This window comes from Epinephelus moara, chromosome 1, assembly GCF_006386435.1.
Source record: "Epinephelus moara isolate mb chromosome 1, YSFRI_EMoa_1.0, whole genome shotgun sequence".
NCBI classification, from domain to species: Eukaryota; Metazoa; Chordata; class Actinopteri; order Perciformes; family Serranidae; genus Epinephelus; species Epinephelus moara.
The window spans coordinates 12,728,666-12,755,942 of NC_065506.1; the positions used below are offsets into that span (position 1 = coordinate 12,728,666).

The 27,277-nt window shown below is 41.1% G+C and overlaps 1 protein-coding gene across 2 annotated transcripts in view; it reads right to left on the minus strand.

Moving 5' to 3' along the window:
- Nucleotides 1-390: 390 nt before the first annotated feature.
- LOC126406278 (aminopeptidase Ey-like) overlaps nt 391-27,277 on the minus strand; it is a 73,190-nt gene continuing 46,303 nt past the window's right edge. The window contains exons 1-21 of one of the 2 annotated variants that reach the window (XM_050070643.1): nt 16,103-16,221; nt 14,873-15,434; nt 14,292-14,434; nt 13,922-14,055; nt 13,183-13,309; nt 12,718-12,872; nt 12,493-12,606; nt 12,152-12,295; nt 11,802-11,867; nt 11,591-11,656; nt 10,035-10,207; nt 9,813-9,889; nt 9,456-9,589; nt 9,321-9,376; nt 9,088-9,235; nt 5,662-5,753; nt 3,668-3,778; nt 2,316-2,483; nt 1,976-2,116; nt 1,404-1,485; nt 391-1,103 (exon numbers count right to left, since the gene is read on the minus strand). In XM_050070643.1, coding sequence (XP_049926600.1) covers nt 945-1,103; nt 1,404-1,485; nt 1,976-2,116; nt 2,316-2,483; nt 3,668-3,778; nt 5,662-5,753; nt 9,088-9,235; nt 9,321-9,376; nt 9,456-9,589; nt 9,813-9,889; nt 10,035-10,207; nt 11,591-11,656; nt 11,802-11,867; nt 12,152-12,295; nt 12,493-12,606; nt 12,718-12,872; nt 13,183-13,309; nt 13,922-14,055; nt 14,292-14,434; nt 14,873-15,432 — 2,850 coding nt within the window. In that variant the 5' untranslated portion in view covers nt 15,433-15,434; nt 16,103-16,221 and the 3' untranslated portion in view covers nt 391-944. Of the gene's footprint in view, nt 1,104-1,403; nt 1,486-1,975; nt 2,117-2,315; nt 2,484-3,667; nt 3,779-5,661; nt 5,754-9,087; nt 9,236-9,320; nt 9,377-9,455; nt 9,590-9,812; nt 9,890-10,034; nt 10,208-11,590; nt 11,657-11,801; nt 11,868-12,151; nt 12,296-12,492; nt 12,607-12,717; nt 12,873-13,182; nt 13,310-13,921; nt 14,056-14,291; nt 14,435-14,872; nt 15,435-16,102; nt 16,222-27,277 lie in introns of those variants that run through there. The other variant, XM_050070560.1, reaches the window with a different exon arrangement.

The window sequence follows — 27,277 nt, forward strand, 5'->3', positions numbered from 1 at the left end:
GACAAATTGTGTCTTAGTCATTGAAGATAGCGGCCCACTTTGTGGATTGATGTTTTACACTGTTGCTATGTCCCTGAGACATAGCAACAGTGTGATGTGATGTGATGTTCCTGAGACGCCTCGAGCAACTTTACTAAATAACTAAAACTGTGTGGACTTTTATTTTTTAGTTGTGCATTTTACATTTAAATGGACTTTATTTTCCCTGAAGTGCTTATTTTCTTACAGAACACAAACTGGGGTCACAACCTTTGTAAAATCTCCAGGATGGCCTCAAAGAAAGTTTCTGTCTTCTCGCTGTTTCTTTCAGAGGAGATAAACATCCAAGCTGATTCAAAATACTATTTAAATGTGCAGGTAAAAAATGTCAAATCTTATTATGGCTTTTATTTCATAGAATGACACAAGATGCAAAAAATATTTGGGTTAGCACAGAATATCACACTTCTGTGTTGTGACATTCATTCAAAATCTTGAAACCCCTCTAAAACCTTTCAAATTTTGACAGTATATACAATATATTTAGTTCCAGCTGGAGTACACGTCAGTAAAACAATCATACATTTGAAAACTGTGGAGAGTGTTAAATTGGAGAAGAAGCTTCACTGGTGAACCAGTAAAGCACCTGTTCCTTGTTCATTGCCACCCAGACACAGGTGATTCTGATTAGCTGATTAAACCTCCACTAAGCCCTGCTTGTTTCTATATTACTACTACTACTACTACTACTGCTGCTATGCTAACACAACTACTACTACTACTACTGCTACTACTACTACTGCTGCTATGCTAACACAACTACTACTACTACTACTACTGCTACTACAACTACTGCTGCTATGCTAACACAACTACTACTACTACTACTACTACTACAACTAGTGGTACTACTGAAACTACCTCTACTATTACTACTATTTCTGCATTTTCAACTGTGGAGAGTGTCACTCTGGAGAGGAAGCTTCGCTGGTGAACCAGTTGAGCACCTGTTCCTTGTTCATGGCCACCCAGTTTATGTTGGCCTTGGTTCTCTCCAGTGCCTGATCAAGAGACGCAGCGGCTGAGCCCAGCTTCCCCGCATTGTCTTCTTTGAACTGCAGCAACTGGAGAGGAACGAGGGGAGGGCGTTAGTGGGATTCAATTTTACATGTAAAGTACAACACTAAAAAGCATGTCACCATAAACACAAATAAACAAATTACAGGATTAGGATATAAGAACTTGTTCTCCATATTCATATCTATTTAACAATGCATGGAGTATATGTTTATCCTGTACCAGATACACAGTACCTTGCGAGCATTAGTCTAGTTACTAATATTAAATAACTTTTTTAATATGAAATGACACGCTAGGTCATTAGGTCCTACAGTAAACATCCATAAATACTGAAGAAACTGTACCTGATTGTATTCAGACTCAGAGGAGAATCGTTGGGTCACTCCATTAATTAGTTTGTGAAAGGGAAATGAGTCACCACCATACCTGAAGAAAAGCAAAAACAAGACAGGCTTTGATCATTTTGCAAACATCTACAGGCTGCGTAACCAGAACTGCTGGACATTTTGATATCATGAGTAAAAAGACAAGACTGGAAGGCTACAATACAGTGCTAACATGCAGATGTTTAACCGTGTTAGCATGTTAATGCTAACTAGCAGAGGATTACATCTTGATGGGAATGGCATTAGTTGCTGGGATTTGGTCATAAACCAAAGTATTGGACAAAGTAAAATGTTGTTAGATAAAAATCAGAAGATTACCAAACCATCCAAGATTCATCCTTTGGCCACTGTGGACATCTGTGCCAAGTTTCACGGCAAACCATCCAAAAGTTTTTAGACAGATAATGTAGTCTGGACAAACACCACCTAAAAATCATCCTTTTGCCTCTGTGGCATCATGTTTAACCCTGACCTCTACCAGCTGAGTTTACTGTAACATTATAAACATAAGTGCATCAGGGAAAACTCACTCATTGTATATATAGTCCCATTTGGCTCTGAGAAAGTCCCATGCCAGAGGTTGACCAATGGGGTTACTAGCAATGGAACCTATGGTGGAGGTGGCATCTTGCTTACGGATCATCTCTGGGTCCAGACAATACTCAAGATACCTGAAACACACACAGAGTGAGGACAAAAGCCTACTGTGTCAACTGTACTATTTCCTGCAGTTTTTAACGCAGGACCATTGAAATCCTGCAGTAACCATTCTCCAATCCATTCAACCATTCATGCTGCAGAGTGCAAAATGACCTAAAGGAGAGCAATGAGGGAACAAATATTATCCAACATGATGGCAACACTACTGACCTGTTCAGCAGCCAGGGCTGTTTGGTGCAGGACAGAGCGGACATGAGTTTACCAGCCTCTGAAGCGATGGTGGCGTTCTTGTACATCGACCAAGCAAAGTCCCACTCATCCACTCCTCCTGCTGCAATCGCACTGCAGTACACTGTGTGCTTCAAGTTGGGATTAATGCTAAAAACAATTGATGGAGATGATAGAGAGTGACAGTGTCAGACCTCTCACCCCTCAGTATATTGTTGGTGCCACTGTTGCAAAGACAATCAGATCGCTTTCCTCTTTCCTCAGAACCTGAGGCCCTGTTTAGATGACAACAGTTTCTCTAAAAACGGAAAAGTCTGTCCTTTGCGTTTTAAAAACTTCTGCGTTTATATGACGACGTTATTGAAACGATCTCCGTTCACACAGAGCCGCAAAATCTACTGGAAACGCTGTAGTATGCACGCCAGGCCAATGGGTGGCAGTGTAAATTTGCAAAGCAACACCACGCCATGCGCCTGCGCTGAAGCGCCTTCCGCTACAACGCAGTGATTACAAACCAAAACAAAGAAGACACAATGGCGAAAGCATGCACAGATAACTCTACACTTCACTTCAAATCAACAGGGTGAGCGGCACAAACAGAGCTCAGCATTGTTGTTGTGATGGTAGGCATGCCTAGTGACTGGAGCCGTAATGCGCATGTGCGAAAAGTCTCCGTTTTCAGAGGAACTGCATATTGCAAGTTTACATGACAATGGAGATGCTGCCGTTTACAAAAAGTTGCACTCTGGAACCTGTTTTCAAAACGTTGCGTTTTCAGGCACCCAAAACACCGCTGTCGTGTATACGATCGGCCAAAACACAACTAAAGTTTACCGTTTTCAGTTAAAATCGTTGTCGTATAAACAGGACCTAAAACTACCAACAACACACTGTATTCTGGTTTTTATTGTTACTTCGATGGTTCTACCGTCTGTCATTTCCACTGTTGGGGCTAATGTTGATACTCCCTGTTGACTGGGGATAGCTACCAATGGCTACCGGGGAAAACAACAGTACTATCCTCCTCCTGTTTTGATGCACTTCCTTTGTGCTGTAAATCAAGATGCCATTTTCTCGGGAGATTGCACCCAGTGGTAGACAAAATTGCATAGTGAAGGCAAGGCTTATAAGAAACCAGTCTAAACACAGATGGTGTCACTATTCTATAGTGATTACACTGTACTATCAACATTCACTTCAAATTGATACGTTAAAGCAAACAAACTTGTCTATTTCCACTTTGAGAGAGTATAGAAAAGAAAGAAAGAAAGAAAGAAAGAAAGAAAGAAAGAAAGAAAGAAAGAAAGGAAGGAAAGTGTGGGATGTGAACATACTTGTTGATAGCTGGGTCTTTCATCCACTCTCTGAACCAGCCAGTGGTCAGCTCCTTACAACCTTCCACATCAGTTTTGCAGGCCAAGGAGATAGCATTTATCTGGTTGTGCCTGGACATGAGATAATACAACGGTCAAAAGAATGTTTGAGAAGGGTCAGACCTCAGAACCCCAAGTCTGCAACCTAGTGGGAAGAGAGTTGGGTTCCCATGTGTGAGATGGTACGCTTGCTTCCTTGTAGATTTTTTTTTTCCAGTTTATTTTTATCAGTGGTGTGCATAATGTGTAAATGGATTTAGTTACACTGACAAACAAAATCACCATGCAGCACAAGATAAATTTTAACAGCACAGTAGCTGACCAACAATTAATGTTAGCATTCAGTTGGATCCTACTCTATTTATTCCCCACACCTTGCTAATGTTAAAATGCTAATTGTGTTAGTTACAATCATCTTTATAAAAGCCTAAAAGTTAAGTTATATCTGCCCAGTAATACCTTTATACGGTATTTCACTCTTTGTGTGGCTTTCTTGGATTTTTATTTCTCTTTTAGCTGATGTTTTTTACACAGAAGATACTGATCCCCTCTCATTTTGAACAAAGTTCAATTAACTATAAAAGTAGTAGCTTATGTGCTATTATACTTTTGAGGCAGAGAGGGAAGTGACACATCTTATGTACAAATGTTAGCAATGTAATTTTAGTCAGTTGAATGTGCTTGGTTATCAGCCTCATGCGTACTGGTTAGAAGGGGGCTGCTTCACCTAGTAGTAGGATCAAGGGCCTATATGAGCCCATTAAATGGCTGTTATCAGTTGCAAATAGGAGCATAAGTATGAAAACTTTAATTGTTAGGTGGTGACATCCAGTGGCTGCAGTAATTATGACAGGAGCAAAGAAGGGAAGTCACCATGTAAAGCCAAAAGTGCCTAAATTATGTCACGTTATGTTACGTAACAAACGTACCTATTTGAACCCTACCACAATCTTTTTCTAAACTTTGCCACATAGTTTTGATGCCTAAATCTGATGAAAATTGAAACTGAAACCTAATGGTTAATTATTGGGCTGATAATGACCTTCTGAACCTGCTAGTAGGTGTAGCAGGCCCCTTCTGACTCATATGCTTGAGGCTGATAACAGCTTTTAATGGGCTGATAACACTCGAAATCATACCTGTCAAGTTTTGGATTTGAAAATAAGGGAAATTTTCCGGCGCCCACCACGAGCCGTCCCACCACCCCAACCAAGCTCCAGTATCCCTTACATTTTAAGACAGGTGTACAGGAAATCTAAAATAACCACTTGTCAACCAGACCCGCTGTCGACAATAACCTCGCGACGACTGCCACCCAGGCTACTGCAGGTGGCAGTTCTCGCGAGGCTAGTGACAGAGTTCAAGTTTGGAGAGGCAGAGGAATGTTTTGTTTTTTTTAATTATATTATAATACGGGAGATTTACGGGAAAATACTAATACGGGAGGACGGCGGGAAAGAAGGGTAAAATACAGTAGTTTCCCGGCCAAAACGGGAGACTTGACAGCTATGCTCGAAATACGTGACTTGAAGAGGACCCTTCTCTCTTCCCACTGGCTTTCCGACAATGGCTGTCAAGACGAGAGGACTGCAGTTGGACCCACTCTGAATGGTGATGCTTTAAGTATTGACTCAAACATTAAACTGCACAGAATTATTTCTGGAGTGAGAATATCAGTGAAAAAGTAAATATAGACTCAGGAGGTAAAATATGTGTCGATAATGATTAATGTAAATTAGAGTAATCACCTTAAAGAGAGACAGTGTGCAGAAGGTTACTTTAGGTCTTACAAAAAAGGATGGGTATTGGGTATTGGGCATTGGGCATTATCTAGTTTTCCCGTGGGGTTGATTTAAGTTTTATGAAATCTACATTGCATTAATACACATGGATCTGGCTTATTATGGCAATGTAAAATGTGAACAATTACACGTCTGGCATGTTAACTTCCTTACTGGTCAGTGTGCTTTTCTGGGATCTTTGTCCAGTTGAGGGTGAGCTCTTTGAAGTAGTTAAACAGAGGGGTGACCTGTTTCTTTAGGTAAGCCTGAGGGATGAAGATACACACATTTTGTTAAATTACTGTCAAACATAGAGATGTGTGGCATCCAGAAATGATTACCCAAAGACATGCATTCAAATTGTGTTGGATATGTCCAGTTATCTCTTCCCCAGCCCATTTGTCAGAAGAAAAAGTGGGCATTGTACATTTCTGTAAACCCTGGATATGTTACATTTGCACCTTTCATACGTATTATATAAACATTTCTAAAGTGATGTAGTATAAGCTTACTTGACGCCTAGGTAAGATGTGTGCCAGGCTGCAGACAATTATGAGGGGCCGTACAAGCCATAATTCATTCTGGCCCTCTCACACACATACATTCTCCTTACACATACATATATTTTCACTCTCACACACATACATATATTTTCACTCTCACACACATACATTCTTCTTTCACATACATTTATTTTCACTCTCACACACATACATATATTTTCACTCTTCTTTCACATACATATATTTTCTCTCTCACATAGCTATATACACTTTACTTTTCAACACATACACATATGCTGCTGTCGGAAAGTATTTTTTGCTTAGGAAGGTTCCTAGCTGAGTGAAATGACCCGGAAGTATTTTAGTGGCAGCCATGATAAGAGCTGTTCGAATTCTCTAAACACTAAGGAAAGGAGGTTCAATGCTTCCTTTCAGATCTCCTTTAGCATAAGATACATCGGACCTTCCTAAGCGATAGGAAAGGAGATAATTCCATCCCATAAGTCATTGCGGTGGCAATATTTACGCACCATTCACAAACTCAAATGATTAGGAAAGAAAAAGTTCAACATGACCGAGAAAGGAAGGAGATCACCATCTAAGTTACCGCTGTTTATGAAGCATTATATATCTCATGCCATAACTTGTTCATATATATTTTTTCAACTTTCAACATTATGTTAAACTTAGATGCGAACTATTTCGCTACTGTTGGTGTACCCTCCATCCACAGCTTTGTTCAACTTGTTTTATAACAGGATAAACAAATATACAAATATACAATGCATCATTTTAATTTTCCGATTTTCGTGTGAATGAGAAAAAACGGAAATCCACATGCTTTTCCCATTTTCGTCTTCAAATGGCTAATCGATATAGAAATTAAACCAAAACCAGAAACCTACTTGTTTTTCACCTTTATTGTTATATTTATATTATCTGCCCCTACTGCATCTCAAAACATTGGCATCAGCTATGCTTATGGCCTAGATAGAAAGCTTCCCACTTTTTGTTCCCTTGTACAGTGTTTCCCTGCAGAGCTACAGTGGAAGGATCATAACAAAAAATACAAAAGACTGTAACGTTAAAAGATATCTGCCTGAGGTTATTAAATGCCTGCAGCGAGCACCCCACCCCATCCCCACCCTGCAGCAGAAACGGTAAGCGCGTTTCCCCATAAAGAGAGACGCTGTGCGCATTTACGCACAAGGCACAGCAGCGTCTCTCTTTATGGTTAATATTATTATTATTATTTATTATTTTCTGTCTATCTATGCAGTATTGATTTAACAGTAAAGGCCATACACAAGTTTATTACTGGTTGTGGTCTAATTTCTACTCCAATTGCCTATTTGAAGAAGAAAATGGAAAAAGCACGTGGATTTCCATTATATTTTTTTTATTCACACGGAAAAACAAAATAATGCATTTAATATTTGTTTATCCTGTTATAAAACAAACAAGTTGAACACAGCTGTGAACGGAGGGGACACGCACCGTAACATATGCTCAGTTTGCATCAGTCATTTATTCATTTGAGCGTTGTACCTTTAGTAATATCATTAATTCATTTTACTACTTGGGATTCAGATGGGTGAGTGTGAGCAAACATTCTCAATGTGACAATTTCGTTTCAGTTTGTGGCTGGTAGCCTATATTCCTTTTTTTAATTAAATTCCGACCTTAGTGATTAAACAATATCTTTCACCGTGTTGTCCACGTTTATATATCCTGCATGAAACAACACGATGAGAACGTACGCCCCATACGTTCTCATCGTGTGCATTTTGTAGTCCATCTTCAGAACATTGTAGTTTCACCACAGCAGACCCACGTCAATAACATCCTTCTCAGCCAATCACAGCGCGATAAATTCTTCTTCTTCGTTTGGTTTTATGACACGTTGCAACCATTGCTCATTAGGTGTATACCGCCACCTACTGTACCGGAGTATGTAGACGATAAATTAACTGCCTTCCGTTTCCACTATACTCCTTCCGTTTCCACTATACTGTCACTCACACATGCATACATTCTTCTCTTACATACATATATTTTCTTTCAACATACATACATTTTCCTTTTACATACATATATTACTTATAGTATTAAATGTATACATGATTGCATGTGCATGAGAGCAGAGTGTATGTAAAATGTATCAATGTGTGTGTTCAAATATATAAATATGAGAGTGAAAATATATGTATGTGTAAAGAGAATGTATGTGTGTGAGAGGGTGAGAATGAAATATGTCTTGTACGGCCCCTCACAGACAATCGTTTGAGACCAACAAACAACAGCACCAGCTGTGATTTAGCGAGTCATTGCTGTTTCCAGCGGCTTTTTAGGCACCAAACATGGGTGTTGTGTAGTGACTCATTTGATGTTTTTCCAGCGGCTTTATTAGCACCAAATGTAGGTGTTTTGTACCGACCAGTTGCTAGGCTAGTATTTTTAATAAGTACATTTTTAATGTACCTGCTACATAATGACATGAAAATGTAACATATCCTTGGTTTGCCAAAACTTACAATACAAACATTTTGCGGGGGATTGGGTTGATTTTTAACCTGGAAATCCAGATGCCCCACCTCTAGCAAATTCGAATTTGCTCTGCACAGGGATCTGGCCCCGACAAGCAGAGCCCAGTGATCAGTCTATCGGACAGAGGCCGTTGTATTATCTAAGTAACATGATGAGGAGAGAGCTTCCATTCCATTCAATTTAGCTTTGGAAGAAACGCTGAGCCAACTACACTTATCCTTTTCCTTGAGAAAGGAAGAGAAGACTGCCCTAGAAGCCTTCGCTTCCAGGAAGGACGTTTTTGCCATTTTGCCGACGGGATACGGCAAAAGCATAACATCAGTTAGCCCCACTGGTCGGCAAACAAATGGGGCTTAGTGCAATAGGAGGTAGGAAGGGTGTATCGGTGAGGGCCAGACTCAAAATCTTTCTAGATTTGAGTCTGGATTTCCAGGCTAATTGATTTTACCATGTTAACCAATTTGCCTTCCTTCATAAACAGCTTTTTGGGGTCAGTATTTGAATTAGTTTATTGAAGAAACATGAGAAACTATAACCATTTATCACAAACCTTCATGGGTCCATACACTTCACTTTGGTCAAACATCTGGGAGAAGTAGTTCAAGTTGCGGCGGGCTGTCTCCCAGGGCATGTATTCGACCTCTTTATTTAGGAACTTGGTAGTTGTCAGAGCCAGAGTTGTGTTCACCATCCTTGCCCTGAATATGGCACATACAATTGTTCAGCTCTCTATTTCAATATTTGACAGCAATGCTTTGAAAGAAATAAAAAAAAAAACCTCACCTTGCAAGGTTAAAGGCATCATCGATAATTTGAACTCGGTTGATCAATGGAATATCCTGAAAAGTAAACAAGGAATTGAGCTTGGAGGCTTGGATGATTCTTTTAAAGCATTCTTTCCAGTGGGAGGTGTTGTACCTGATGTTCGGAGCTCAGCTTGGCGAGGAGACGCTCCCAGTTTTCAGAGTCATAGTTGACTCTGTAGAAGCCCCTCATATTTATGTTGGCCACCAACCACTCATTAGCACCAAGAGTCATATTTGTGTTTGTTGCTGTTTGGATGGAGACAAATAAAGCATCTCTTTTTACTGTGGTCTTCAGCCTTGCAATGCTCTGAACGTACACCTGAAATAAATCTTACCTTCTTTGTCAAGAAGCCAGAACNGAGTCATATTTGTGTTTGTTGCTGTTTGGATGGAGACAAATAAAGCATCTCTTTTTACTGTGGTCATCAGCCTTGCAATGCTCTGAACGTACACCTGAAATAAATCTTACCTTCTTTGTCAAGAAGCCAGAACATCTCTTCAGCTCCGCCAGACTTAATCCATGTAATGGGGACAATCCACTCATAACTAGAGCCACATCCATCCAGCCATACATGTGTACATAAACACAGAGTATATGGAGAGAGCAGGTGAGTTTCTTATGACAGGGTTAAATATGAGCACATACAGTATATTCAGCACATTCACATGAAACATTAAGAATGTTTCCTACTTGTATGGTGAGGGTCTGTCAACTTCAGAGTCTGGGTCCAACAGGAAGTGTTGCTGGGTAATTTTTCCGGTCTGGGTGTCAATGGTGACCACTGGGAAACCCATCTGTAGTATCCAGCGGTTCATGATATCCTCCAAAGAGTGGGGCAGATCTATACCTGCTTCATCCACTGCCTGATAAAAGGAACATTAAAATATTACTATATAGTATTATGACTCTTTGCTGCTCCCTGCAGAGGAATTATTGTAATTTTTATATATAATAATATTTCTTCAAGGTGTTTGTGCTGTTAGGGAAGTACTGAGCATACAACTGGAATAATGAGACTTGGGTTGTGAGAGTTGTGTGAGAGTTTGTATTCCTAAGTATTCAAAGTATTCCTATAAGTCATACCAGAACAGGCTGTAGCACCAGGCAGACTGAATTATGCAAATGTGCGTTCTATGTCTAATAAATTCAAAGAAGCACATGCTCACTTTTTCTTTCAAAAGTTATGTAAAAACACTTTACAGCTGCACTGATCAATATTTTATATTAAAATTGGGTAAATTACATGTTACTGACATATGAACTCATTGTAGACTTTTATGTTGCCTGCCATTTGCCAAACAACAGAGAAAACAAGTTAGCCACTAGCATGGTGAACATAGTGGAGAATTTAGCAGCTAAAGAGCCAGATATTTCCTTCAGGAGTTGGTGGAGAACAAAATCAAGCTGATTGGAGAGTAAATATTGGATTTAAAAAATTTTGGTACCCAAAAACATGACTCCAAATGAATGTTAATGCTTGTTTGCTGCTTGGTGTTTAAAAAGGCAACTGTTTGCTAACATGTTAGCCAGTGAGATGACAATACATCAGTTTTGTGTTAACAGCTTGTTGGACTACCCTGAAGTTGACAAAAAAATCTGTTACCATTGCTTTATAGGAACACTGTCTTAGATTAAGGGGATTTAGCGACATCTAGCGATGATTGTAAATTGCAATCAGCTAAAAATTCTCCTACTTAGAATTTCTTCAGTGTTCATTATTCAGGAGGTTCTTACCAGGAGCTATCCAAAGAGGTCTCCTCTCCAAAAGAAATGGACCAGTTGATTTAAACTGGTAAAAGCACTGAATAAAGCAGTTAATGTTTAAAAAAAAAAAAATCAGTTTTATTCTGACGCTCTTGTCGCAGAGGGACTGTGCGCTCAGTGGCCAATGCAAAAATGCAAATGGTCCCGTCTAGAGCCAGTGTCTGGTTTGTTCGTTCTCAGCCACTGTAAAAAACATAGTGGTGCAACATGGCCATCTCTGTGGATGAGGACCCGCTCCCTATGTCGGCTCATGCTAGGGTAACGAAAACACAACGCTTTTTAATTTCAGGTGAATATACACTAAAGAAAACATACTTGTTATATTATATACCTCTGCTGCCAACATATCCCCTTAAATCCTACACACTGGACCTTTAACATAAATGTATAGGTACCTGATTAAACATAAGTTTTGAAAGCACTTTCATTATAAGTAGCTGTTTTGTGGAGCATAAGTAGTCATTATGATGATGCTATCTTACCATTTGCAGGTGCTTCCAGAGGTCTGTGTAGACTGCGTTCTTGTACTTGAACTCCTCTAAGTACGTCTGCAGACAGATAATGACCTACTGGTTATGCTCGAGTTGTGCTTTTTGTGGTGAACAAAAGAATGAGTTGTGCTTTATAAAATTGTGATTCGAGAACATGAACAAAATACAACACTATAACACAATTTTAATCTGTTGTACTCACACTAAGTCCTTTGGAAAAGACAGTCTCAGTGATAAACTCTGAGAGCATCCTGAGGACTGAAGCTCCCTGTAATGAAACACATGAGGATATTAGCAGTGTCAGTGGGTGATATATAAGATGGGACAGAATTACAGCATTCTGTTAATGAGGATCAGTGATTCATTAGGACTTTAATTCTGTAGCTCCCAAAGAGTGTCAGGAGTCCTTGATTAGGGTCACTCTGGGAAATGTGAACATTTTAATTCATTCTTTTTGTTTAGTGGAGGTTAACATCTTGTCTAGAAGGGCTTGAAGAGAACAATACATTCGGGTAAGAAAGCTGTGATGTGTTATCCTCAATTATACCGCACCTTGCTGTATGTGATGGAGTCAAACAGTTCACCGATGTCGTCTGGCGTTAGGACGTCCTCCTCTTGGGAGGAGAGGGGGTGGGAGGAGGCCAAGGCATCCACACCCATCACACCAATGATCTCATTCAGAACTATTAAATCTGTCTGGAAAATACACAGAGAAATATTTGTTATGTTTTGCATTATGGCATGAGCGGACACAATTCCCCGATCAACCTGTGAAAGTAATTTAGTAATATATGGCTTACACTGGGGCAATTTAAAAATAGATCCATTCAGTATGTTCAGTATATCCAGCAGGTCTCAACCTGGATGTGTTTCCAGAAGAGAACACAACTCACCATATTCCACAGTGGTTCAGCATAGTTGGCTCCAAGATAAGAGACGTATGTGGCAAAGCCCTCATTGAGCCACAGGTCATTCCACCACCTCGTGGTCACCAAGTTTCCAAACCACTGAGAGGACAGAGCTTCATTTTAATGCCAAGTTTTTCAAACCCATTTCAAAGCTAGACACAGTTAGTATCAAAGATATGACTGGCAGTACACCACTGAATGTCCTCATACCATATGAGCGAGCTCATGCGAGATGGTTTTTGCCACCCACGCCTTGTCTGTAATGGATGACATGCCTTGATTATATAGGAGGGCAGTTTCTCTGTAGGTGATCAGGCCCCAGTTCTCCATGGCTCCAGCACTGAAGTCAGGAAGTGCGATCTGGTCTATAAACAGTTACAGTATTTAATGTAAAAACGCAGTTTCTGTAGACACCCAATCTAAATATAATGTAATATTGGTAAGTGCTTAGGAGCATTACTATTCTGTTTTTAAGCTTTTGTAGTTATGGTTACAGACTCTCTCTCCAGCTCCCTATACTGTATTTTGAGTGTATTTCATTTGCCACAAAAGAGATGCTCAACAAACAAAGTTAAAGATGAAGCTGGCTGATAGCGTTGGTATTATTAATATATCTAACTGTAACTGTCCTTGAGTTGGTGTGTGTGTGTGTGTGTGTGTGTGTGTGATTCCTACCTGACTTGCTCAGAGGGTAAGAAGAGTTGTAGTACTTCTGAAAGAATGCCAGTATGGGCCCAGTCTTCTCTAGGGCATAGTTTCCTTGGCCCTCCTCTATAGCCTTCCTGCGAGCCCAGATCCTGATCTAAACACAAGTGATTCCTTATTAACTCGACAGAATAAAAAGGTAAGCCAGAGACCTGAGCTGAGCTTTCACTCCAGCAGAGGGCAGCACAGAAACACTGTGACCACCAGGAAGGCAAATGACAAGACAAGCCCACATCCTGTGTTTACATTGGTAGTCACGGTTGTGGCAGTGGAAGATGGTGGTAATAGTGGCAATTGTTAATAAAACCGCTTTTATAATGGCTAATAACAAGTTGTGATTGAAATACACAGTTAAAATTAAACCACTGTATGAACCAGTCATAACTAGTGTTTAGTGGACTAATCCATGGTATCAAGGATCCAAGTTCACAGTGGACCTATTCCACCAACAGCTTGAATGCCAGGAAAATTCCTAATTTTAACTTTCATGCATTACTTCCTGAAATTAATGCAGCAATTCTCCTTATGTTCCCTCTCAAACTGGGCATCAGCGTACAGATCAGATAAGTTGGGCACATGTTCATTAAAGACCTATGAATGTGTATATTGTAGATGTTGTGTACCCATATCCATCTGCAGGGTTTCAACTGTAAGATGTTATAAATAATTATCTGCAGGGTTTCAACTGTAAGATGTTATAAATAATTACCAAAACTTCTGCATCAGGAGTCGATGTATTGAATGCAAAATCGGACACAATAAAAGCCAGCAAGTAGGTTGACATAATCGGGGTGGGTTCAAAGCTTGTCTGAATGTGTCCGTCCACAGGAGCGTTAACAGGCTCTGTGTGGGGAGAAAGACAGCAACAGGTTAATTACAAATGAAAAAATTAGGACAAATAATGTACCTGAAGCAGAATATGTTATGTTTGCTGTTGTTGTAAATTAAATTTGGACATACAAAAATGTAGTTGAGGACAGGTATGCTGCACTTTAACTTTTAGGTCACTGAGAAACGTTGCACATAGACAGTTCACATGTAAAATGCTGCACTGGGCACTGATACACACTGATACTTGCCGTAGTTCATGCCGTTGGACAGAGCCACAGTGTCATGGGGGTGAATGAGAGTCATGTGAAAGACAGCTTTCATAGTGGGCTCATCGAAGCAGGGGAAGGCTTTCCTGGCTTGCGTTGCCTGCATTTGAGTCGTGGCCACAACTCTGACAATAGCAGATACTCATAATTAACACCCACATCAAAAGGTAAAGGAACTCTCAATCCTTATATACTCTCACACAGTAATATAACCCCTGTTAAATCTCTTCTGAGTTATTATGTAATATGGTGGTTGTCAGTTTTGTGGTGTACCCACTTTCCCATAACCTATCTTTTTCACATCTCCCTCAGGAATATTAAGAATACATTTACTGTTTACACATCTACTGTATTTAATACACTGCCTGGGGACAAAACCCCTCCTCAAAAAATCCTAACTATCCCTTTAAGTGAGGGTCTGGTTTAAATCCCTGCCTGTTAAGTTGTTAAAATCCTGCATTCCTCCATATTAATATTTACACATTGTATAAATCTTCACAATGGCAGAATTCTTAAAACTAAATATTTAAAATAAATTTAATTTTAAAAAAAGACCATCATACTTTTTCACCCCATCTTCCATGTATTCACTCCTGTAAAATCCTCCCAGTTGGTCAGCCAGCTCTCCAACAAACTCAGTGAAAAGCTCGTACGTGCTGCCGGCCTGCAGTGGGCTGTTGAGTTGGATCACCAGGTACTGGGTAGGAATCTCCAGCCAGGTGCTTTTCAGGCTGGGCGCAGTGGCTCCATCTAGGCCCCTCAGCTCGGCCAAGTATCCCCCGAAGCTGGTGAGGTTCAGCTTGTTGGAGTGGATGAGGATAAGATCAGTCTCCTTCACACATCTGAAGATCACTGTGGAGTTTCCAGTGAAGATGTACAGGCCGTCTGCGTTGGGCTCCAGCTGGGGCCACAGGGTGATATTGTAGGAGACAGGAGAGAGGGAATCTGGAAGTCTGTACTGCTGCCAGGGCTCTTTTGGGTTGGATGGTGGGGTGGGCACTTCATTCTCTGCCTCCTCCTGAGCGTTAACCACAGACAAGGCTGTGGTGGTGGTCACAGCAGCGATGGCTGCAACCAAACAGGTTAAAGCTACAGCTTTGCTGATGAAGAAGCCCTTCCCCATGTCTCCACCAGAGAAAAATAAGACAGAAGTTAGTGGCTGATTTCCTGGGTGGAGAAAGTAGCTGAAAACCCAAAACACTGAACAATAATTACATAACTTTATGTTAAATATGTATGTCATTCAGGTTTCATTTTATACCCTATACTGTGCAGGTATATTCATGTGTATCCTCACGTAAGCATAATTCCATTCTACAAGGCTGTTAAACCTACATCAGAGCTACATGGAAAAACACACATTAATTCCAATGAGGCCCCTGTGTTACATAGAGGGAAAAATAATGCATGGTTGTTTGGCACAAAGTTTATCTGGGTTCAACTTTTGCTGCAGAGCAATGCGTTATAATCAAGCAATGTGCTGCCAGTCTAGTGTCTAGCTCACTAATTGTTAAGAGAGGATAAAATTATTGTCACAGTGTATCTGTCAAATCTGTCTCAGAAAACACAACATTTGATGTCTATCAAGCTTTCAGACTCAGAGATCTAACTCTCACACTGGCTTTTCTGGATCATATGTAATCATCTCTCTATTGTGTTTTTTATTCTGAATACCTCAGAAATAAAACAAAATAGCCATACCACTCTAAAGCGCCACATCACATTCAGACAGACACACAGCATTTAACACCAAATTACAGTTTGATGCAATGACAGCTTGGTAATCTTCTTACCTTGTATGTAGGTAGTATGGACTCTGGATTCTGTGGCCTTTTCACCTGTTGATTGTGGAGTCAGATTTTAAAGCAGTGTTGTCTGCTATGCTGTACTCACTTTTAGCACTTCAGCTGCCCGTCTGCTCGCGCCAAGAAATGCAGCAGATCTCTACTTTAAAAATGCGTCCTGAAGAGTTTGAGTTTGTTGCCAAAGGGGAGTGCTATTTATACCAGGTCAGGCAAAATCTGTAACTCCCCCCATAGAAGAAAGTTGAGTCTTTCCAAAAAACAGCAACATATTGCACAATCCTCAACCACAAAATACAATCATTGAACTTGTTGTGTCTTGAATATAAATCCAATGTGTGCAGGAGTACTGCACGATGAACTAATGCCAAGTCTAAAACCTTTCATAAAAGTCATGAGTCGTGGAGAAAGGACATCATTACTGAGGACCTTTTTTTTTTTTTTTTTAGCCTTTAACCTTTTTCTCTTTAGCACGCACCATGTTCCATGCTAGCTGATATCATGCAGCATTGAGAATTCTTGGTAAATTTTTTGGAACAACCGGATCTGCTTTTCTGACTGATGTTTAAAAGTGTTTCACTTCTGCTTGTAAAGCTCAGTAGCTTTGGGAAGGTTAAAGGTTTAGTGTGTAAGATTTGGGGGGATATATTGGCAGATATCAAATATAATATGATAACTATGTTTTCTTTAGTTTCTAATCACCTGAAAATAAGAACTGTTGTGTTTTTGTTACCTTAGAATGAGCCATTTTTATCTACATATGTAGCGGGTCTAGGTAGGGCTAATTGCATTTTTGCTTTTTCACATTGGCCACATAGGCTGTAAAAATAATGGAAGTAGCCACCGTGACGTCACCCATTGGTTTGTGGACTGCCGTTTTGAAGCCTCGAGTTCAGCAATTTGGCCATCGCCACCTTGGATATATGCAATCAGACATGCACATTTTTGGAAAAGAGAGCGGAGCTGTGGAGGAGGAATGGGGAGCCAGAGAACACTACACACGGCCACCTACCCCGGTAACCTGACTGAACGCTGCACCCAGCTTGCCGTGCTCAGTTGTTGCTAACAAAGTCAGCTTCCACAATTCGAGGTAAACCTTAGAGGTAAGTGTTAAAGTAATCTTAGTAACGTCAGCTAATTGCATACATGTCTACATTTGGCAAATACTACATATAAGAAGAGTAACTTTAACCTTGTAACATTACTGTAGCGTTAGGTGAAGTTAACGTTACCGTGTGTAAGTTAGTGTTAAAGTGTGTGGTGTGTGGTTAGCATAACTGCAATAATGTGGTGGTAAACACGTTAGGGGTCTTGGTGTGCTAATAGCTCTAAAGTAGTAGACAAACTTAGTTAACGTCACACTGCACAAAACTGTTACTGATTGATGTGTAGTATTCTCCCAGCTATCAGAGTAACGTTACAGTTAAACCTTTAGTGACTGTGTGTTAATATTAATGTTCTTTGGATAAGGTCAGTGTTTGTAGGCTATTTTCTTTTGCATGCAAGTCCTGTTCATTTCAGTGTTGATGACAGTTAACAGACATCTGTTGGAATGATTCTTTCTTTCTCTTTCATAAAAGGTAACAATACTGAGTGCTGCATCATTTCATATTCACCCACACAAATCCACAGAAGTGAGTAATAGTTACTTTTCTGTTACTGTTTAGTGTAAAACGATACAACAGACTTTTTTTTTTACATCTAAACTGAGGGAATAGTGTATTTTCAGATAACCATGTGGAGCTCATCTAATACATGTTGTTTCTTTTGTTATTTTTCTCAGTAGCCTACAATATCAGTGTTTCCCCTACCATTATATTACGGGGGCATCAGATGGATAGCCAATAAATGTAAATAAAATGTAAATATACAGATAATTGAAATGTATAAAATGTATCATATGGACATTATTAGAAACTTGGACAACGAGGGGAAGGTCTTCTGCCAATTCCTGGATCTAATTTGCCTGATTGACAGGAAAGCAGATTCAATAGTGGCAGCACTAAAGAACATTACTCACACAAAGGGCATCCCAACACACTTAATTTTTGGCCTTGGAACCGATGGTGCTGCTGTAATGACAGGTGTCATACCTTTTTTGTAGATAATTAAACTGTTATGAATATTTTGTTTTTCTTGTTAAATCGATAAACAATTGTATTCAATAGGAGGACAAAAAGGAGTTGCAAAACAGCTATCAATCAGAGGAATGGCCATGGCTTTTAAGTGTCAACTGTGCTGCACATAGGCTAGCTCTAGCCTGTAAGGATGCATCTGAAGAGGTGCCTTACATGGCTACATCCAGAGACCACTTGGAACAGCTGCACCTGTACTTCAGAAACAGTGCAAACCGCTCTGCTTCTCTGAAAGCTGCTGCAGAGGTTCTCGGTGTGTGTGAGCTGAAAGTGAAGGTAAATAAGTTATGCCTAAAATAAATTGACATAGGTCAATACTTGACTTGCATTTCTATTCATTTTTTGAAACCAGCTGTTTTTTCATTCATTGACTAACAAGTAAAGGACACACGATGGCTCTCCCAACATGAAGCAGCAAAAAGCCTCCTAAGAAACATAACTGCTGTACTGGGTGCCTTGGTAGAGGAAGTAGAGACCCGCAAATGTCCTACTGCTAAGGGACTGTATTAATTACTTGCCACCTATCGCCTCATTGCCACCCTTCACCTGCAAGCTGATGTGCTCCCTCAACTGGCACGCCTCTCTAAGCTCTTCCAAAAGGGGGATGCCATGACATGTCATGGCAATCGAAGAACAGGTAACTTAAATAACTCAGCTCAGCTGCTATGTTTTATCTTCATGTTTATTTTGCAGTCAGTGTGCTTATTTTCCCAAGTCCCTGTCACTCTGGCCTTCATAAAGGGCATTAAAGATTCTGGTGGTCATCAACCTGGCTCACACTTGAGTAAGCTGACCCAAAATTTGGATTACCCCTCAGGACTGGGGGCATTCTGCATCTCTGCTGAACAGGAGAGAGGAAGAGGAGGGGATGATGCAGGCGACAGACAGCAGGACTGGCAAAGATTTCAATCACAGGTATGATTATATGGCTTTTGGCTGACTTTATAGATGCAACTTCAATTTAGTTGTTGCACAGTTTTATTTATACTAATAGATTACAGACATTTTTCATGTGTTTGATCAGGTGATGGATCCATATTTGGATGGCCTCATTGCCCATCTTGAGAGACATATCTGTGAGGTTGACGCATGGCTGCATTTGGGATACTCGGCCCACAAGCAGCTACACTCCCTGACGACACTGACGAGGATACTGGTGGAGAGGTTTTGTTCCCGTGTTGATTTTGGCCCAGTCCTTGAGAATGGGCCTTTTTCAAGGAGCAAGTGGTCTCTGGTCAACTCAAGGTAATTTAAAAATGTGACATTTTCACGTGACATTATCATGAACACTATACTGTGTTACTGATATCATTTTGAACCTTTTCAGATCAAGACAAAGCTCGCCATACTGTCTGAACTGTCCTCAAAATATGAGGAGTTTGGTGTTCTGTACCCAACTGAGCCTGCTGGCTTCCATTGCCCCGACGGTCCCGGTCAGCATTGTAAACTGTGAGAGGGACTTCTCAACCATGAACAGAGTAATAAATATTTGCTGGGATTTGCTGGTTTAAGCTATCAGCTATCACTTTTAAAGCTTAACAGTTAATGTATTTGCAGGTCAAGACAAACATCCTTATTTGGCTGCAAGGATCTTGGAGCCTGCATGCGGATCTCGATAAATGGGCCAGAAGTTTCTGACTTCCCTTATCAAGAGGCTCTGGAAATGTTCTTCCAGAGGCCCAGAAAGATACACTGCAGTGACAAAAGCTGCACACTTTGTGGATAATTGTCATAAAAAGAAATGTTCCTATGTTAAAATAATTGTTCAGTTGTTATGTTGACTGCTGTCATTAAAGGAAACACATGAACACTATGATTCCTTTAAGTGTTTCTGTCGATGTATGTCCTAAGTTTGTTAATGGTTTTTATGGTGCATGTCTGGTCTAAATTTGAACAACAGCCAACATGCATAGTATTGTAATCATGCAGAAACACATTGATTGCTTTGCTAGAATTTGTAATTAATTACTGGACTATTTCTATATTAGCTTTAATCAACAACATGAATGATAGAACAAATGTTGCCATTCTTGAACATTTGACAGTGAAGGATAAACAACAAATATTAACAGTTTGTGCTTTCTGGTGTATTTTTTCTGACATTTATTATGACACTGAAAAACACTAATTTTCCAAAGTGTCCTTTTGGATTTTTTTACAAGGCATATGGTCAATCTAAGATAAACCAGACAAGAGTGTTATGTAGGCACTGAAAAATGCACTCAGTACTGTTAAAAAAGGCATTAAACACTTTTTTCAGTTAATAAATTATTAATTAAACTAATGTACATAAGCTGTACATCACTGACATCTTGTAGGTCTTCATCAAATGAAAAAAAAGGACAGACGTTATGAATTACTGAGCCCAACTGCTTTGAGATTAAAATCTAATTATCAAATCTTCATTACACACAACAGAGTTTGTTTGCCTAATGCATACTCAGTACACATCTATTATAGGAGTCCCATTTTGCTCCTAGGTGCACTTCTGGTTGGCCATTTCCAGCTGTTTCCTAATGAAGACCTTTTTTTGATGTCAAATTAGGAAATGCCTTTACCTGTGTAGGTGGTGACTGTGCTATAGTTGATTCCTAACTAAATTCCAGTTTTTAAACATGATGTAAAAACAATGAATGCAGCTGACAAGCTGCAAAAATTTTATGGCAACGTTTTATCCAAGAGTCTACCATTTTAGCAATAATATTAATAAAAATAACCGTCTGGGTTTGTGGACTGTCAAATTTGATGTTTGATGTTAACTTAGCTTGACCAAAGACGCATCATCTAGCCAGAATAAAGTTATTTCTGGAACCATGCTGAAATTTGACATTAATATTTTTTACACATACAACTTAATGTAACCACACACAGTCTCCAACTTTTTAACGTAACATAACCGTTGCTATTCGAGCCTAGAATTAACGTTACTTTCATGTTATGTTGGCCCTATGGCAAGTATATTGCTAACACTTCTGTATTAAGTTTGGACTTCGGGTCTTGCAGGTTAGCAGATGGATAGCAAGACGAGCTAAGCTAACAAGCCAGACAAACAATGATACCTGCTTATTAGCGCCAACATATAAGTAAAATAACAACAGAATGTCACTTACCGATAAACTGGAGCACTGGTGTCTTGGACGGTCAGTTAGTACAATTATCTGTACAGTAAGCCTTACTATTTGTCCGGTATGTGTACAAAACGAAAAATAAAATCTCCCACAGGCTCCGGCCAGGCCGCTCCCACACCTCAAAACACGGTACGGAGGTCAAGTTGAGTGGCCGGCAGTGAGGCCAAGCTGACAGCCTGTCAGTCAAACTGGCTACGCCCTTAATTATGCAGAACTTTAAGCCTTAATAACAATTAAACAAGATTGTTAAAAAAAAAATCACCCCCCATACAGTTGTCATGAATGATGAAATAAGCCAGAGACCAAAACCGTTTTGGCCAGTTGATGAGTACTCATAGCAGGTGCTGGGTGAGCGGCCTGTCTGTAATGTGCCAAACAGCGTAAAAGAAACACTGATTTGTAACTTGATACTGGTTTATAAAATGGTTATGAATCCCCCCATAGGCACGACGAACACAAGTAGTTTTCTAGGAACTGGTTTAATGAAGCCATCCAATCTCCATCACACCGTGAAAACTGTACACAAATAACACAACTGACACAATTAGATATAATAAAATCAAGTAAATTAGACCAGACAAAACGTAGGCTACACACATGTAGCTAGCAATACAATTTGACCAAATAATAAGAAACAAAAAGTACCTCGTTGGCTGCACGCCATAAAAGAGGGAATTGTCCATGAAGCGGGAGGTGATTGTCCTTAATGTCGTTTGTTGTCTCTTGTCTTGTCCGACAACTAACTTATAAACTTTGTAAATAGCCAAATAACCGCAAGGTCATCTGACAGTCCATCAATCATCTCTTCATGTCAGGAAAGAAGAAAGCGGAAGTACATAACAGGAAAAGAAAGTGAAAGTACGTCTCCAAACAACGCGAGACCAGGCTTGTAGACCATGTACATAGGAATAATCAAATTAATCAAATCATGTGTCACTCAATAAAACTACTATGAAAATACAATCATGTCTCCAATTATTAATATGAAATGTAAACATGTAAATATGTAAATGTAAATAACTATGAATTAACTGTTTATATGAACCAATCATGGAATCAATTATGCATTAATGAACTATATCAATGAACTGTATGCACCATCATGGATACATTTACACTCCCACCAAATTACACAAACCTAAACAGTATGTGGAATTTCTCATTGCAGGTACCGTATTATATCATCACAAGATATCTCTCAAAAGGTAAGTTAGATTCAATGGAAAGGTAAGTTTACAGGTTAGGTTTTTTTTTTTTTTCTCAACAGGTAAACTCACAGGTACCAGGTAAGTAATATGTATTTCAAATATAAAACAAAATAAAACTTCCTATTTCAGGGGTTAAAGGTAAGTGCTACGTAGGTAAGTACTAAATAGACTCACTGTAGTGTTCTAGTCTGCTTCTATCAAAGTAACTTGTGTATAGGTCTCTCTAGATACACTGTACTGGTTGTAGCTTTCCCTTTGCTATCATATGTGGTGTGGCAAACTAGCAGCTTCAGCTTTCTGATCCTACCATCTTGCCCTGGGTAGACTTCAGTGACTCTTGCTAGTTTCCATTCGTTGCGTGGTGTCTGTTCGTCTTGGAGAAGGACGATGTCATTGACTTTAGAGTTCCTTCTGGTTTTACACCACTTCTGTCTCTGTTGCAGGTTGAGAAGATATTCTTTCCTCCATCTGGTCCAGAACTCGTTGGCCAAATACTGGACTCGGTGCCACCTCTTTTGTAGGTAGAGATCTTGCTTGATGAATTGTCCAGGTGGGGGCAGAATTATTGTTGAGTTCATAGTTAGAATGTGGTTTGGGGTTAACGGTTCAGGTCCAGATGGGTCGTTCAGATGCTCAGCGGTGAGCGGCCGGCTGTTGATGATGGACATGACTTTGTACAGGTAAGTCCGGAGAGAGGTGCTGTCGAGCCTTTGTGCAGACTGGTCCAGAACGGCAGTCAGGATGCTCCTTATCGTTCTTATCTGCCTCTCCCATATGCCGCCCATGTGACTTGCCGCTGGAGGATTCATGAGAAACTCACATCCTAGAGCCTTCAGTCTCTCTTCATCCATTCCTTTCATGAGTTCTGCAAACTCTCTTCTTGCGCCAACGAAATTGGTTCCTTGGTCACATCTGAGTTGGCGATGTTTCCTCTGATGGCAATGAATGATCGGAGTGCATTGATGAATGCGTCGGTTGTCATATCGTCAATCACTTCTATGTGAATGGATCTTGAACATAGACAGGTAAGTATGAGTCCATATCTTTTGAGATCTTTTCTTCCTTCTTTAACGCAGATTGGGCCGAAGCAATCCATTCCAGTGTAGGTGAAAGGTGGAGTTGCTTCCATACGATCTTGAGGTAGGTCACCCATTCTTTGTTCTTCGGTGCGTACATCCGGCACTTGACACACTTGTAGATATGCGATGAGACAGCGCTGCTGCATCCCAGGATCCACCATCCATTAGCTCTGAGTGTGTTTGTTGTCATTCCACGCCCTTGGTGTTGGATCTTTTCGTGGTGGTGCTTGATAAGTAGGGATGATATGTGGCTTTTCTGTGGAAGTATTGCCGGATGCTTTATGTGCGGATGTAACGCAGCTTGACTTAGACGTCCTCCCACCCTGAGGATCCCGTCTTCGTCCAGGAAAGGGCTTAACTTCTGTAGCTTACTTTCTTTGGTCTTGGCAACTTCCTGCTTTTGCTTGAGTCTTTTGATCTCAACTGGGAATGCTTCTTCTTGAGCTAGCTTAATGATGGCAAGCTTTGCTTCTTTCCTTTCTTCTATACTTGTACTTTCAATGGTGCGTTGCTTCAGACCTTTGTGTTCTTTGGCCATTTGCTGTAATCTTGCTACTGCCTTTACAGTTCTTGTCCAGTCTGAGAACTTCTTCAGGTGGTCTAATAGAGATCTCTCTTCCTTTGTCGCATTCTCTCTGAAGTGGACCTCTTTGCCAAAGAAACTTGGGGCCGGTGTACCAGTTTGAGGACTTGAGTTGGTTTGCAGTCAAACCTCGAGAGGCGTGATCCGCGGGGTTGTCCTCAGAAGCAATGTAGGACCACTGTTCAGGCTTTGTACTTGACTTGATTCTTTCGATGCGGTTGGCGACGAAGACTTGAAATCTTCTAGCATCGTTGTTTATGTAGCCAAGAACAACTTTGGAATCTGTCCAGAAGAATTCTTGTAGATCTTGGATTTCGAGGTCATTCCGGAGCATGTCGCTGGTTCGAACCGCAACGACTGCTGCAGTGAGTTCGAGTCTTGGTATTGTTGTGATTTTTGTTGGAGTAACTCTTGCTTTTCCGATTACGAGACAGCAGTGGACTTCATCAGATTTGTTGATGGATCACAGGTAGGTACATTCGCCGTATCCTGAGACACTTGCATCCGCGAAGTGGTGAAGTTCGTAGCCTTTGATGTCGCCGAAATCTGGAGGTAAGTAGCATCTCTTGACGTGTGTCTCGGACAGATTGGGTAGGTCTCTGAGCTATGACTCCCACTGAGGTCTTAGGGCTTCTGATACTTCTTCATCCCAGTCGACTTTGTCTCTGCACATCTACTGGAGAACTTGCTTCCCAACGAGGACGAAGGGCGCCCCGAACCCCAGGGGGTCATATATGGAGGCTACGGTTGAGAGCAGACCTCGTCTTGTCAGTGGATGGGGCTTTACTTGGACTCTGAACTGGAAGGTGTCGGATGTAATGCACCACTCTACTCCAAGAGCTCTCTCCACATGTAGTACTCCGAAGTCCATGTCTTGTTTTTTGACTGCAGCACATTCTTCTTCTGGGACGCTCGCCATGACATTCTTGCTGTTTGAGACAAACTTATGTAGTCTCAGCTTCCCAGTGCTGCAAAGTTCTCTTGACTCTTTGACGAGTTGTATGACTTTGTCTTCATTTTCCACACTTGCCAGACCGTCGTCCACATAGAAATCTCTTTGGATGAAGCGTCTGGTGTCTTCGCTGAACTGACCTTTTCCTTGTGCTACCAGATGTTTGAGGCCGAAGTTGGCACAGCCAGGGGACGAGGCTGCCCCAAACAGGTGGACTTTCATTCTGTAGACTGATGGTGCTGTATCCATGCGGCCATTCTCCCACCATAAGAAGCGTAGATAGTCTTGATCCCCCTTTCTTACTTGAAACTGGTGGAACATTCTTTTGACGTCACACATGACTGCAACAGGGCCCTTTCAGAAGCGGCACAGGACACCAACCAGCGAGTTTGTCAGGTCAGGACCAGTGAGCAGATGGTCCTTGAGGGATGTTTCTTGGAACCGGGCAGAACAGTCAAATATGACACGTATTTTTCCTGGTTTCTGCGGATGATACACTCCGTGATGAGGTATGTACCAAGCCGGGCTGTTGTCGAGTTCTTCCTCAGGGACTCTTTCGGCGTCACCACGGGAGATGATATCTTCCATAAAGGTACGGTAGTCCTTGTAGTAGTTTTCATCTTTCTTGAGTCTTCTTTCAAGACAGTTCAGGCGATGTATCGTGCTGATCTTGTTGTTAGGTAGCTTCAGGTCGTCTTGGGAGATGGGATTATCTTCCTTGGCTCTTTCTGAGAAGTCGGACTCGAGGACCTTGATGATTTCTGTAGTGGTCACTTCTTTCACTTTGAGTCGGCTTACATAGTGCACTTCTGTGCAGAAGCTGGTAGAAGACTCCACATCTGGTGTCACTTGTCTCACTTCCATACGATGACTCGTTCCGATGGCATCTCCGTAGTCCACACAGGGACTTCCACACCCCACGATGCTCCATCCTAGGTCCGTGCGTTGTGCGTAGGGCTGGTTTGCTTTGCCAGATACAACTTCTCTTGGTAGAAGTGCTTGTGAGCAGTTGTACCCGATGAGCAGGCCTACTTCACATTCCAGTAGAGGTGCGATCTTTTCCTGAAGGTGCTCCAGGTGGGACCAGGCTTTTGCTTTTTCGTTCGTAGGTATGTGAGCTGCTGTTGGCTGGAATGAACTCCCTTGTATAGGCTGGTGGTAGGGAGATCTTCTTTCTTGAGTAGTAGCCATGGACTTGTAGATTGTTGACTCTTTGGGAGTTAACTGTTGAGGTTGCAGTCATCGTAGTGAGCTTGAGCTTGATTTGGTCTTTGTTGGCTTTCAACGTGTCAGCAACTTCACTTAGAATAAAGGTCGAGTTGCTTTGAGAGTCCAGCAGCGCATACATGAGGACTTCTTCTGCTGGGCAGGTTGTAGATGAGAGCCAGACCGGCAGTATTGCAGAGGTAATTGTGCCAACCTCACCAACGATTGCTCTATGTGCTGTAGCAGCTGTGGTGGGTTCTTCAGGAGGTGTCGATTCAGGTTCCTCTTGGCCTTGCTTGACTGACTGCAGAGAGGTGATGGGGTGACAGGCGATCTTTACTTCTTTCATTAGGAACGCGACGAACTGACTGAAGGTGGGGAAATGGCCGTTCTGTTCTTGCATTTCAACAGACTTCCGATTCCACCTAGCCATTAACCAGTCCGGTAGCTTGGCGAGAATCTTCCTGTTCTTCATCCTTTATGTGAGTCATAGTGGCCTCACAACTGCGGAGAAAATCGACGAAACTTCTGAGCTCGAGGCTGTCCTTAGGTCCCAGCTTGGGCCACGTGTGGAGCTTGTCTCTGTATGACTGTGCGATTGTGAATGGGTTTCCATATCTCTCGTCCAAGAGCTCCCATGCAGCAACATAGGCGGACGCTGTGCCGAGTAGGAAATAGCCATTGATCGCCTTCTTTGCGTCTTCATCCACATACCTGCGGAGGTAGTAGATCTTCTGATTTTCCTGGATGTTCTTCTGGTCGATCAGTGTTTCAAATGACAGTCTCCAGTCACTGTACATCAATGGATCCCCTTTGAATACTGCAGGTTCAGGGACTGGGATTCTGTTGGTACTCACTGCATCTGTTACAGTCCA